We start from the raw sequence: 12,338 nt of genomic DNA, 5'->3' as shown, positions 1-12,338 counted from the left end.
AGCCAAGTAACTGTAAGTGTTCATGTGAAATATGTTTATTTTATATATGTACACTCCTGTGAGAGGCGGGGAGGGAGATCTGTGGATGACACTGTTATAGGGAGGGAGATCTGTGGATGACACTGTTATGGAGGGGGAAATGGGGATGACACTGTCATGGGGTGGATCTGTGGATGACACATATAGCATAAGATGCTATATACGGTATGTGGCATCCACAGATCCCCCTCTCTATAAAAGTGTCATCCACAGACAGCTGGACTTTTCTTCCCTGTTGCGGTTTTAGGTATTGGGTAAAGTATTGCAGCATTTCTAAGCGTACTTGTGTAAATGTATCGTTGTTATAGCTGCCCCCCCTACTTTTGTCCTGGCCCCCAGTGTGCCCCCCCAAAATTTGAAAGCTAGAGACCCCACTGGCTGAATGCACTTGGGCACGTAAATCATCAAGATCCACTGCTGGCAGCTCCCTTTGCAATTGCCAACCAATGATGCCCCAGATGTGCTTGATGGAAGACAAGTCAGGAGACACTACAGGCCATGGTAGCACGTTTAGGCCATGCAGGCTGCTCCCAGTAGTACGAGCAACATGCATTGTCCTGTTGAAAAACGGCTCCTGGGACACTTTAGAGAAATGGCTGTACCACTAGTTCCACGACAAAATCAGTGTAACGCTCCGCTGTTAGTGTACCTGAAATGAAGACTAGATGGTCCGGGTACCGTACATTATGCCAACCCACACTAAAATCCTGGAAGTGGGACCGGTGTGGCGTTCCCTTGAGAGGGCCTCTTTATGGCGTTGCCCACGTGATCTCCAGACCAATCTCCAGCTATCATTGTATCCGAAACATAAGCGGGACTCATCACTGACAAGGACAGAACTCCATTCCAGCCTCCATTTCTGCCATGCTGTGCACCGTGATAGCCTTTGAAAGCGGTGGAGTGAGGTCAATGGAGCACCTGTACGTCTGGCTCATAGCCCAATGTCGTGCAAACGTCTTCTGATGCTTTGTATAGACTGTTTGCCGCCCTAGGCTTGGGATGTGATGTCCAGTTTCACCTGCAGTACAGAATGGACTGGACGCTCCATTCTTCTAATAAGTCGATCTGTCCGTGTAGAGGTTCTCCTCTGTGAACCTCCTGCTCTGATTCAAGTTCATCGTTGTTCTCTCAATCACCAGGATACACAACGTTAAACAGTCCTGACATCTCAGTCTAGGTGCGTACCAATCTGCCAGAGTTGTAAACCAAGGTCTCCGAGTTCAAGGATTCTGTCCCTCTCAGTTTGCGACAACTGGCGAAAACTGGTGATGAACAAGAGGCATCACACAATCATCACACACGACTTAATCTGATATTTGAGATTGCATGTGGCTAAAAACTTTCAATCTGGTTTTTATGCCCCGCCCACATGCTACAGATAGGAGATTGAAAATGTGATCATCTGCAGATCTTAGCGACACCTGCCACTTCCTCGATTTGCATAATGTTACTGCTTGTGTTTCTTGGTGTTGCAATTTCAATGTTGAGGAGTGTGTGTGTGTGTGTGAGTGTGTATATATATATACACACACACACACACACATATATACACACCTATGTACGCAATAGATACAGAACTTACCCATCCTTACTGAACACTCTGACCCAAGCATGAAAGTTTGGTCCTAGTATACAGAGACAACGAGATGTGGTGTAAGACGAGAGCAGGACTGCAAACAGAAAGGTTTCCCCCACTGATCTGTATGGAAAGCAGAGAAAGAATAAAGTCAGTAAATCCAACCTATGTCTGTTATAACTTAGAAGCAGAGATGTCTGCACTTATAGGGGTTGTATAGGATTAGAAAATAGATATAGTTTCGCCCAGAAACAGCGCCACTTTTATTTAGTGGCTGTGCGTCGTATTGCAGCTCAGCTTTATTCACAAAATTAGGCCCCATTCAGACATCCGTATGGTCGCCGTGCCGCGTTGCAGACTGCAAACAGCGGGTCCGCAATACAGGCACCGTGACTTGAATGGGACCGCAAACTGAAACATATGGCAAAAGATAGGACATGTCCTACCTTTTGCAAAGTGGATGCACCGATTAGAAGCAGTCGGAAGCCCTTCTGGGTCCGTGCCTCTGCACCACAAAGGATAGGACATGTCCTATTTTTTGCCGTATGTTGCGGATTGCGGACCTAATCCGCAACACTGGGGTACGGTCGTCTGAATGTGATGCCAGACACATTCAAAGGTCAAAAGTGGTGCTGATTCTGGAACAAAACAGAGGACCTTTTATAACAATTTGACAAATCCTCATGGATCCCTCCGCGTTATAATTAGGTTCATTGGGTTTCCTTTCGGGTACATTCACAGAATTAAAATCCAGCATGGATTCCGTTGCGGAAAATCCTTTTCTACCATGGAATCTGCTATCAAAACGCCACCAGCAGCCTCCCATTGACCTCAATTGAAAAAAAAAAAACTCTGGGTGCACATGGCAGGTATTTTTTCTCGCCTTAGAAGTGGCATGTTATTTCTCAGAAGCGTGTTTTTTGCATTGATGTCGATGAGACAAATGCTAGCGGTTTTACGGGAATTTTTTGCAACCTTTCTGCCACCAAAGAGGCTTCTGAATTTTCCCACCCAAGGGTTGGATTAGAAAAACAGTGGCTTCTAAAACCTCTTCCAAATCCTCAACCAAAAACGCTTCTAGAACGCTTGTAAATACTCCTTTAAACTGCTCTCAAATTACAAATCTGCCACCAAAAACCACCAGTTTTTTGTTAGCTACTGACTTTTTTGCCACAGATTTTGCTTGTGTGAACATACCCTGCGGGTTCCAGTATATCTGTCAGCATGTAAAGTGTGGCAGACTAAACTCCTTACATTGTAATCCATAACATGAAGATAACATCTTCTAGACTGATTTCAATGGCTTGGAATTGTACGATTTCCACATTGTATATGGCATACTCACTCTACGAGAGGCGCCCCGTACAGGACTATAATCCCATGGAACAGCAAGCAGGAAACAAAGAAGTAGAGACACGATCTGTACATTTTATTGACCTGAAATAAAGAAATCGGTTCAGAACGTGGTCTCTCTAATTGGAAGGATTGCTCAGTAACCCGGCACGGCCACCACACTTTGAACAGAGCTGTGCTTTCTCCAAGACCAGAGGGGATGGCTGATCGGTGGGGGTGCCGGACCCTCACTGATTGGATATTAATGACCTATCCTGAGGATAGGTAATCAATATCAGGAGCCTGGAAAAACCCTTTAAAGGAAATGTGTCACCAAATTTCTTTCTGCCAGTTAAAACCAGATAGTAACACATCTCCTTTTATTATTTTTAGATTGTAGATTTTTATTTTTTTTGTTCCGTTTCTGAACATGATTATGGGGGCAACCATTTTGCCTGAGCTGTTCTTAACAGCATTTAGAGATATGCTTTACAGCAGATACACGGGCCATAGACACAATGGACAGGCTGGAACTCACTGACTTCTATGGGAGACTCTCCTAGGCATGCCCAGTGATCTGTGCGGAGGTCATTGTACAAGGAAAGAATAGATAAGCTGTGACAATCACCTACTGTGAATGGTGGATCTTATCTTATCTATACACAGAGGTGATACCATTACAGGCAGGAGTAGAATGACAGCTAAGCAGGTAACTGCAGTAATGTGATGTGTACAGCTAAAGAAGTGGCGCCTAATATTAGGCTTAGTGGCCTGTGCTGAAAACTGTAGGATTTGATAGGTTTTGTTTAAATATAAAAATTGACATGGAAAATGAGAAATAACATCAACAAAAATTCTTTAAAAATATGTTTAACATAAAAACGTGATGTAAACAATAGGTCATTTTCTGACTAAACGCTCTTACCTTGTGTGGAAACGAGATCCTTTTGGTTGAGGTATTTGGTTTCAGCGTTAGCAGTAACAGAACATTAACAGAGATGACACAAGCGGAGCAGATGCAGAGCCACGCGAGGTGGGTTCCCAAAAGTGAGAAATCATCTAGGAGGAGCGGCGGGACACAAAGGGAGAAGAGGACGGCCAGCCCACACAGGACGTGCCCTACCGAAAGTCTCCGGAGCTCCGTCTCATTCATGATCTTGGCTTAGAAAGAAAAAAAAAAAAAAAAAGGTAAAAACAATACAACAATACAAAATACACAAACACCAATATACATGATGCCAGAAGCATAGCGCCATAAATGTAGAGTGGATGGAGTTAAAGGGTTGTATGACAGGATAAATGTTTTATACATGGGACAAAATGGTTTTAGAAAAAATAAATAATAAATCACTACTCACCTTACCTTTCTGTTTAGGGTACTTTCACACTTGCGGCAGAGAATTCTGGCAGACAGGAACTGCCTACCAGATCCGGCAATCCGGACGCAAACGGATGTGGATCCCTCTGACAAATGCATTGCAATACTGGAACCGTCTCTCCGGTTGTCATCCGGAAAAACTGATCCGGTAATTTTTTTTCCCCACAGATTTAAAGGTCTGCACATGCACGGACCGGAAGAACGGATCCGTCAATGCGGAAATTTTAATGCCGGATCCGGCACTAATACATTTCAATGGAAATTAATGCCGGATCCGGCAAGTGTTCAGGATTTTTGGTCGGAGAGAAAACTGCAGCATGCTGCTGTTTTTTCTCTGGCCAAATACCGTAAGAGGGACTGAACTGAAGACATCCTGATGCATCCTGAACGGAATGCTCTCCATTCAGAATGCATTAGGACAAAACTGATCAGTTCTTTTCCAGTATAGAGCCCCTAGGACGGAACTCAATATCGGAAAAGAATAACGCTAGTGTGAAAGCCTTACTGCTCTGGTCCCCGCTGCGCTCTACTTCCCTGCCTCGGCTCAACAGACAGGAACTGGCTGGAAATCTGGAAATGCCCCGCTCCGCCAATCACTGTGGCAGGTACCCAAAGTGGCCATTGACTGGCTAAGCGGGCATTTCCAGCCAGTTTCTGTGTCCGGCCAGGGCTTGAAAGTAGAGAAAAGTGAATAATACTTATTTTTTAACTAATTTTTGTGCTTTAAAAATAAATAAAATATATATATATTTCCCCAAACAACCCCTTTTTTTAAGCAAAAACATGTACATTCATTGCATTTATCTGATCATTATTTTCAGAAAAATAACACTAAGGCGCTTCAGATGCCTGTTCGCACTGACGACATATATGGGAGCCATGACAGGTCGTGTAGATTAGACATCCCCTTAAGGGCTGTTACAGATGAGAATGTGCAGTGCGGGAATCACGCTCCCTGTGTGAGATTGATCTTCCGCTCTGGACACTGCTCGTCTTCCAGGAGCGCATGGCATTATACTGATCTATAATGCTGTGTGTCTCTGCATGACCTTCTTTCTACAGGATCGTACTGACATAAAGCTGGCACTATGATTCTGTAGCAAAAAGGTCAGGCAGAGGCACACAGCATTATAGATCAGCACTGCACAGGCTTGTCTGAAGCAGCCCTCTTTTTTTTAAGAATGTGTAGGAGCAGTGATTCTATTAATACTTTAATCACTGAAATTGTACATTTCTATTCGAAAAATAGCTATAAAGCGACGCCCCCCGTCTTCTGTTTACATAATTGTGGAGACGCGCTCGACACTGACCGTGTTGTGTAAACTGAAGACAGGGGGCGTTGCTTTACAGCTATTCTTATAAAAGAAATGTACAATTTTAGTAATTAAAGGGGTTATCCAACCCCCATAATGCCCCCCCTGTCGCTCGGTTCAAAACATCTGGCGACAGGGGGAGCAGCCAATAGCAGGCGGTGACCAGCCTCCCTGGCATCGCGGGGGATGGTAGGGAGGCTCCCCCCACATCGCGGCCTGCTATTGGCTGCTCAGGAGAATGAGAGCCCCCTACTCTGTGGAGCTCCCTGAAACAGAGGGACCAGTTGGGCATGAGCGAAAGCGCTCGGCTATCTCCGGACCTCCAGTAGAAATGAATGGCGCACATGTCTGACATGTCCCAGCGGTAGGATCTGTGGATAACTTTATATAACCAGAATACCCCTTTAAGCCTGGGTGACAACCAATATGGCCTCTGTTCCAGCTTCCTACATGGTTGTCACCCGTGCGGCCACACTAGTTGTCAGAGGGTGACACTACAGATTATAACTACTGCTAGTTACCGGTATACCGATGAGGGGCGAGGCACAAACTGACAATAACGTGTCCTATATACACAGTGCCATCCTGCGAGGCGCAGCACATACAGGACGGAGCACGGCCAGGTGACTACCCGGGTCACAGCTCAGGAAAGGTCACCATGACGAGAGGAGACAACTCACCTGCCGCTCACCACTCCTCCTCCATTACCTGCGTCCCAGCCAGCCTGGCCCCGCCCACAACCAATGAGACAGCCAATCGGGGCGGGCAGCTAAGAGCACGTGATTCACAGATAGCGAACGGAAGTGGCGAAACCGGAAGCGAACGTTGTTTACGTTCCTCCCCTGTCTGGAGCGTTCAGAAGAGAGGATGGTGTGCGACAATTGTAAGTGTCGCCGGACTAAGAGGGGCGCGGCAGCAGCGATGTGACATGGCCGCACTTGTCCTGGGTCTTTTATCAGTGTGTTCAGGTGTTTACTATGTTACACAGTCGTGGGTCACGTTCACTGGTCATCAGCCTGTGGGTGTCACAGAAACTACAACTCTCATCATGCCGTACATGTTGGGGGTTTTCAACAGCCACAGCTTGGAGACCACTAGTACCACGCGGGCTCTGCTAAAGAGCATCAGTCACCAAGATCAACCCTATTAAACCAGGCATAATGCCTGGTAGGGTTGGTCATGCTTATAAAACGATACTGAATTTGTATGCACACAAACGTATTTTTGTCCATGTCCGGTTTTTTTTAGGCCTGTATGCGGAACTATCCATTTAAATGGGGCCGCATGGCCGCTTCGCAAAAAAATAGGACATGTCCTGATCTTGGCATTGTTAAATGGATCCGCAAAAAAAAATAGATGCAAGACGGACGTCACATGGATGTCATCCTTCTTTTTTTTTTCTGTGGATCCTTGTTTTGTGGACTGCAAAATACATACAGTTGTCTGCATGAGCCCTTATATTTATTATGTAAATGAGGGCTTCGGTGCACGGAGAAGCAGGTTCTAGCCCCTGAGTGCACCTCAGCGCTTCCCCTTTCCACTGGATAATTCGCATGTATACGTTTTGCGGATTGGAAGCGTTATTTGACCAAATTGTTCATTAGCTCTACTGCTGTATGTGGACGCCTGTGGGATTGGATAGCATTTATTGGTAGTATTCAATAGTTTGAGGCCTAAGTCCGCAAACGCTCACCCATCTGGTGATCCTGTACTACTGGCCCCAAAACCCATTGTTTCTGCACTTTAGATCCAAGCAGAGAACTGCTGCCCAGAGACAGTGACTCTGTATGGAGACGAGCCATCGCTGTGTCAGTCCCTTGTGCCCATACAGCTGAGGTGCATTCTGCATGGAAATACAGTTTTCAGGGATGTTTAGTTTATTCCCGACATATTGGTCCAGGTCAAAGGACCTTTAGCCTAAGGTCCGCATCGTGGCTCTGACCCATTCGCTTCAATGGGGCCACAAAAGATGCGGACAGCACTCCATGTGTTGTCCGCATCCATACCTCCGTTCCTCGTGTCCTGTTCTTGTCCACATCACGGACAAGGATAGGACTGGTCTATTGAGGGCCAGACCTTCCATTCTGCAAAATACGCACGGCCAGTACCTGTGTTTTGCGGATGAGCAATTCACGGGCCGCAAATCACAGTACAGCTGTGTGCATGAGGCCTAAAACTGGCAGCCGTTAACAATCAGCAGTTAATTAACACTTCATTTGCTAACCGTGCAGTGGCCTCTACATGGGACACTATGCTCCTTGTATAATATTTTATATCTATTAGGGCTAATGCCCACGACCGTATGCTCTCCGAGAGCGGGCCATATGTCCCGGAGCGGCATACATGATACTGTTACTATGATACTGTGCGCATCGGGCCGCCCGTGAGACTATTGTCCCGCACTCATATGATCATATAACCTATGATGCTGTGTGCTCCCGTGCGCACAATGTATGCCGCTCCGGGACATATGACCCACTCACGGACCGTAGGTCTCGGAGGGCATACAGTCGTGTGCATGAGCTCTTAGGCTACTTTCACACTTGCGATTTTGCATATCGGTTTTGAGATCTGGCAGAGGATCACAAAACCAGGCCAAAATGGATCAGTTTAGGGCCAATGTATTCTTGTAAATTCTTTTATTTTGAAAAATGTTAAGATTACAAACATGAGAGTAACGTCACTCTCAGTAAACATAAAGACGCATATATATAAATAATGCAAATCACATAATGCTGAAAAATGGGGAATAAGAAAAACTAGGGTGAGTGATGGGACAGTGGAAGGTCGGGAAAAGGGAGGGGAGGGAAAGGAGAAAGGGGGGAAGGAAGGAAAGAGGAGGTGAGGAGTAAGTACCAGTCAGGAACCCAATGATTATTTTTCATATTTCGGAAAAAACTCTAAACAAAAAAAAGATATTAAAGATGTTGAAAACATACGACTTAGGGCTCTTTCACACTTGCGTTCTTTTCTTCCAGCATAGAGTTCCGTCGTCAGGGCTCTATGCCGGAAAAATCCTGATCAGGATTATCCCCATGCATTCTGAATGGAGAGAAATCCGTTCAGGATGCATCAGGATGTCTTCAGTTCTGGACCGGAACGTTTTTTGGCCGGAGAAAATACCGCAGCATGCTGCGCTTTTTGCTCCGGCCAAAAATCCTGAACACTTGCCGCAAGGCCGGATCCGGAATTAATGCCCATTGAAAGGCATTAATCCGGTTCCGGCATTAAGCTAAATGTCGTTTTAGCGCATTACCGGATCCGACGTTTAGCTTTTTATGAATGGTTACCATGGTTGCCAGGACGCTAAAGTCCTGTTTGCCATGGTAAAGTGTAGTGGGGAGCGGGGGAGCAGTATACTTACCGTCCGTGCGGCTCCCGGGGAGCTTCAGAGTGACGTCAGGGCGCCCCACGCTCATGGATGACGTGTCGCATGGTTCACGTCATCCATGCGCATGGGGCGCTCTGACGTCATTCTGGAGCGCCCCGGGAGCCGCACGGACGGTAAGTATACTGCTCCCCCGCTCCCCACTACTACTATGGCAGCCAGGACTTTAATAGCGTCCTGGCTGCCATAGTAACACTGAACGCATTTTGAAGACAGATCCGTCTTCAAATGCTTTCAGTTCACTTGCGGTGTTACGGATCCGGCGGGCACCTCCGGCAAATGGAGTGCACGACGGATCCGGACAACGCAAGTGTGAAAGAGGCCTTGCAATCATAGAGTAAAGAAAACAAGCAAAAACAACTAATAACTAAAGTGGTAAAGTTTCATTGCAAACCACAATGCATTATACCAATAAACTAGTTAAATGTGACTAAAGTTCAAACAGTTGGAGTGCTTTAGTGGGAGTCAGAAAATCAGTCCATTTACTCCAAATACTCTCAAATTTCGAAGGCTTGAGTAGGACTCGCCATCTTCTCCTTTCAAATCCTTGTACTTTCTCTAAGGCTACTTTCACACTAGCGTTGTTTTAATCCGGCGTTCAATTCCGACACCGGAACTGCCCGCCGGATCCGGAAAAACGTGTGAAAACGGATTACATTTGAATCCTGATCAGGATTTTGATCACAATGAAAAAATGCATTGGAAAAAACGGATCCGCCATTTATGGACTTTAACTTTTTTTTCACATTTTTCGGGTTTAACATGCAAAAGCCGGATCCGTTTTGACTGAACACACAGCGCCAGATCCGGCGTTAATGCAAGTCAATGGGAAAAAGGCCTGATCCGGCGTTCAGTCAAAGTGTTCAGGCTTTTTGGCCGGAGGTAAAAATACTGCATGCTACGTTTTTCTGAAAAGCCTGATCAGTCAAAAAGACTGAACTGAAGACATCCTGATGCATCCTGAAGGACTGACTCTCCATTCAGAATGCATGGGGATAAAACTGATCAGTTCTTTTCCGGATTTGAGCCCCTAGGACGGAACTCAGCGCCGGAAAAGAAAAACGCTAGTGTGAAAGTACCCTAACTCAGTGAGCCATTCCCGTATCGTGGGTGGATCAGTTTGTAACCATTTTCTTGGAATCTAAGCCCCGATAAATTCCATATGGGAAGAAGATAAGATCATCTCTCGCATAGACCTTGGAAACATTATTGACAATACTTTCATCCCAGAAAAACAATACCAGATATTGAATAAAATACTGTCAAGTTACAATCTTGATGACAGTTTGTTTGTAGAAAGTAATTGGGTAACTCACCACCTCCACAGCAGAACTCCACTAACCCACTTATTATCTAAGTGGTACAAACTTATAAACAATCCAGTAGACAAACCGATCTATGTGGAAAAATGGTCTACAGAATTAAAATCACCTATGAATGAATCACAAACTCAAGGATTGATTAATAATGCTTTTTCAAATCTGAAGTCTTATGCATATCAGGAGATGCAGTTTAAACTATCTTCTAGATGGTATAAGACTCCAGTCTTATTGAATAGAATAGATCAGAACATTTCTAATCTCTGTTGACGCTGTGGAGATGGGGTTGGGGATTATACACATATATGGTTTAATTGCCCCCGAATCTCATCCTTCTGGAAAGAGCTCAATAACATCATCAATGAAGTATTCGGGTCAAAAATTAAGCCCTCTATTAATCTGGTGTTGTTTAACCTATATGATGTATATCAATCATCTGTGAAATCAGAGTTATGCACATACTTCCTTAGCGTCGCTAGGGCCAATGTATTCTGAGTGGGCTATGCTGCGTTCAGGATGCATCAGGTTGTCTTCCATTCCGGCAGCATTCCGTTTACAGTTTTGTGTCTGTTCATGGAAACTGAACAAACCGGATCCATTACTGAAAACGGTGTAAGAGGCGACGAGTCCGATTTTTTTTTTTTTTTTTTTTTTTTTTTTTTTTTTAGGATCTTAAAAAAACGGATCCGTCACCCATTGACTTACAATGTATTTAGTGGCGGATCTGGTTTGTTCCGTTTTCGATTTAACACAGCCACATCCTAACGGAACGGATTCATACTGGTATGTAAGTCAAAACGCAACCATTTTTATCCGGTTTTGAGATCCTCTGCTGGATCTCAAAGCTGGAAACAAAACCGCAGATATGAAAGTAGCCTAAGGCCTCCTGCACACGACCGTATGGCTTTTTCAGTATTTTGCGGTCCGTTTTTCTTTTTTTTTTTTTTTGTTTCAGTAGTCTTTCCGCTTCTGTTCCATTTTTCCATTCTGTTTTTCCGTTTGGTTTCTGTTTGTGATCCGTTTTTTGCGGATTGCAAACGGAAACAAAAGCATACAATAATGTTTTTAAACAGTAAGTACATTAAAAAATTGGTCTGGGCATAACATTTTCAGTAGATGGTTCCGCAAAAACGGAACGGATACGGAAGGCATACGGATGCATTCCGTTTGCATTCTGTTTTTTTTGCGGACCCATTGCCGAGCCACAGATCGTTATTTCCAGGCAATAATAGGACATGTTCTATGTTTGAACAGAATGGAAATACAGAAACAGAAGGCATATGGGGAGTACCTTCGTTTTTTTTTTGCGGCTCCGTTAACCACCTCCGGACCGCCTAACGCAGATTCGCGTTCCGGAGGTGGCAGCCCTGCGCTCAGCGACGCATATACGCGTCATCTCGCGATGGCCGAGATTTCCTGTGAACGCGCGCACACAGGCGCGCGCGCTCACAGGAACGGAAGGTAAGAGAGTGGATCTCCAGCCTGCCAGCGGCGATCGTTCGATGGCAGGCTGGAGATGTGATTTTTTTAACCCCTCACAGGTATATTAGACGCTGTTTTGATAACAGCGTCTAATATACCTGCTACCTGGTCCTCTGGTGGTCCCCTTTGTTTGGATCGACCACCAGAGGACACAGGCAGCTCAGTAATATGTTGCACCACTACACTACACCCCCCCCCCTGTCACTTATTAACCCCTTATTCACCCTTGATCACCCCTGATCACCCCATATAGACTCCCTGATCACCCCCCTGTCATTGATTACCCCCCTGTCATTGATCACCCCCCTGTAAAGCTCCATTCAGATGTCCGCATGATTTTTACGGATCCACTGATAGATGGATCGGATCCGCAAAACGCATATGGACGTCTGAATGGAGCCTTACAGGGGCGTGATCAATGACTGTGGTTATCACCCCATATAGACTCCCTGATCACCCCCCCTGTCATTGATTACCCCCCTGTCATTGATCACCCCCCTGTCATTGATCA

The 12,338-nt window shown here is 45.4% G+C and overlaps 2 protein-coding genes across 2 annotated transcripts in view; one reads left to right on the top strand and one right to left on the bottom strand.

Moving 5' to 3' along the window:
• PIGF (phosphatidylinositol glycan anchor biosynthesis class F) overlaps positions 1–6,390 on the bottom strand; it is a 31,300-nt gene extending 24,910 nt beyond the window's left edge. The window contains exons 1-4 of the mRNA XM_040430318.1: positions 6,319–6,390; positions 3,873–4,108; positions 2,961–3,052; positions 1,622–1,738 (exon numbers count right to left, since the gene is read on the bottom strand). Coding sequence (XP_040286252.1) covers positions 1,622–1,738; positions 2,961–3,052; positions 3,873–4,100 — 437 coding nt within the window. The 5' untranslated portion in view covers positions 4,101–4,108; positions 6,319–6,390. The remainder of the gene's footprint in view (positions 1–1,621; positions 1,739–2,960; positions 3,053–3,872; positions 4,109–6,318) is intronic.
• A 51-nt stretch (positions 6,391–6,441) lies between these two features.
• Positions 6,442–12,338, top strand: part of CRIPT (CXXC repeat containing interactor of PDZ3 domain) — a 41,773-nt gene continuing 35,876 nt past the window's right edge. Inside the window, exon 1 of the mRNA XM_040430320.1 lies at positions 6,442–6,521. Within this exon, the coding sequence (XP_040286254.1) occupies positions 6,506–6,521 (16 nt within the window). The 5' untranslated portion in view covers positions 6,442–6,505. The remainder of the gene's footprint in view (positions 6,522–12,338) is intronic.

Source organism: Bufo bufo, chromosome 4 (genome assembly GCF_905171765.1).
Source record: "Bufo bufo chromosome 4, aBufBuf1.1, whole genome shotgun sequence".
In the NCBI taxonomy this organism is placed as follows: domain Eukaryota; kingdom Metazoa; phylum Chordata; class Amphibia; order Anura; family Bufonidae; genus Bufo; species Bufo bufo.
Note: the sequence above shows the minus strand (reverse complement) of the source record. Positions and strands in the feature narration are given on the sequence as shown.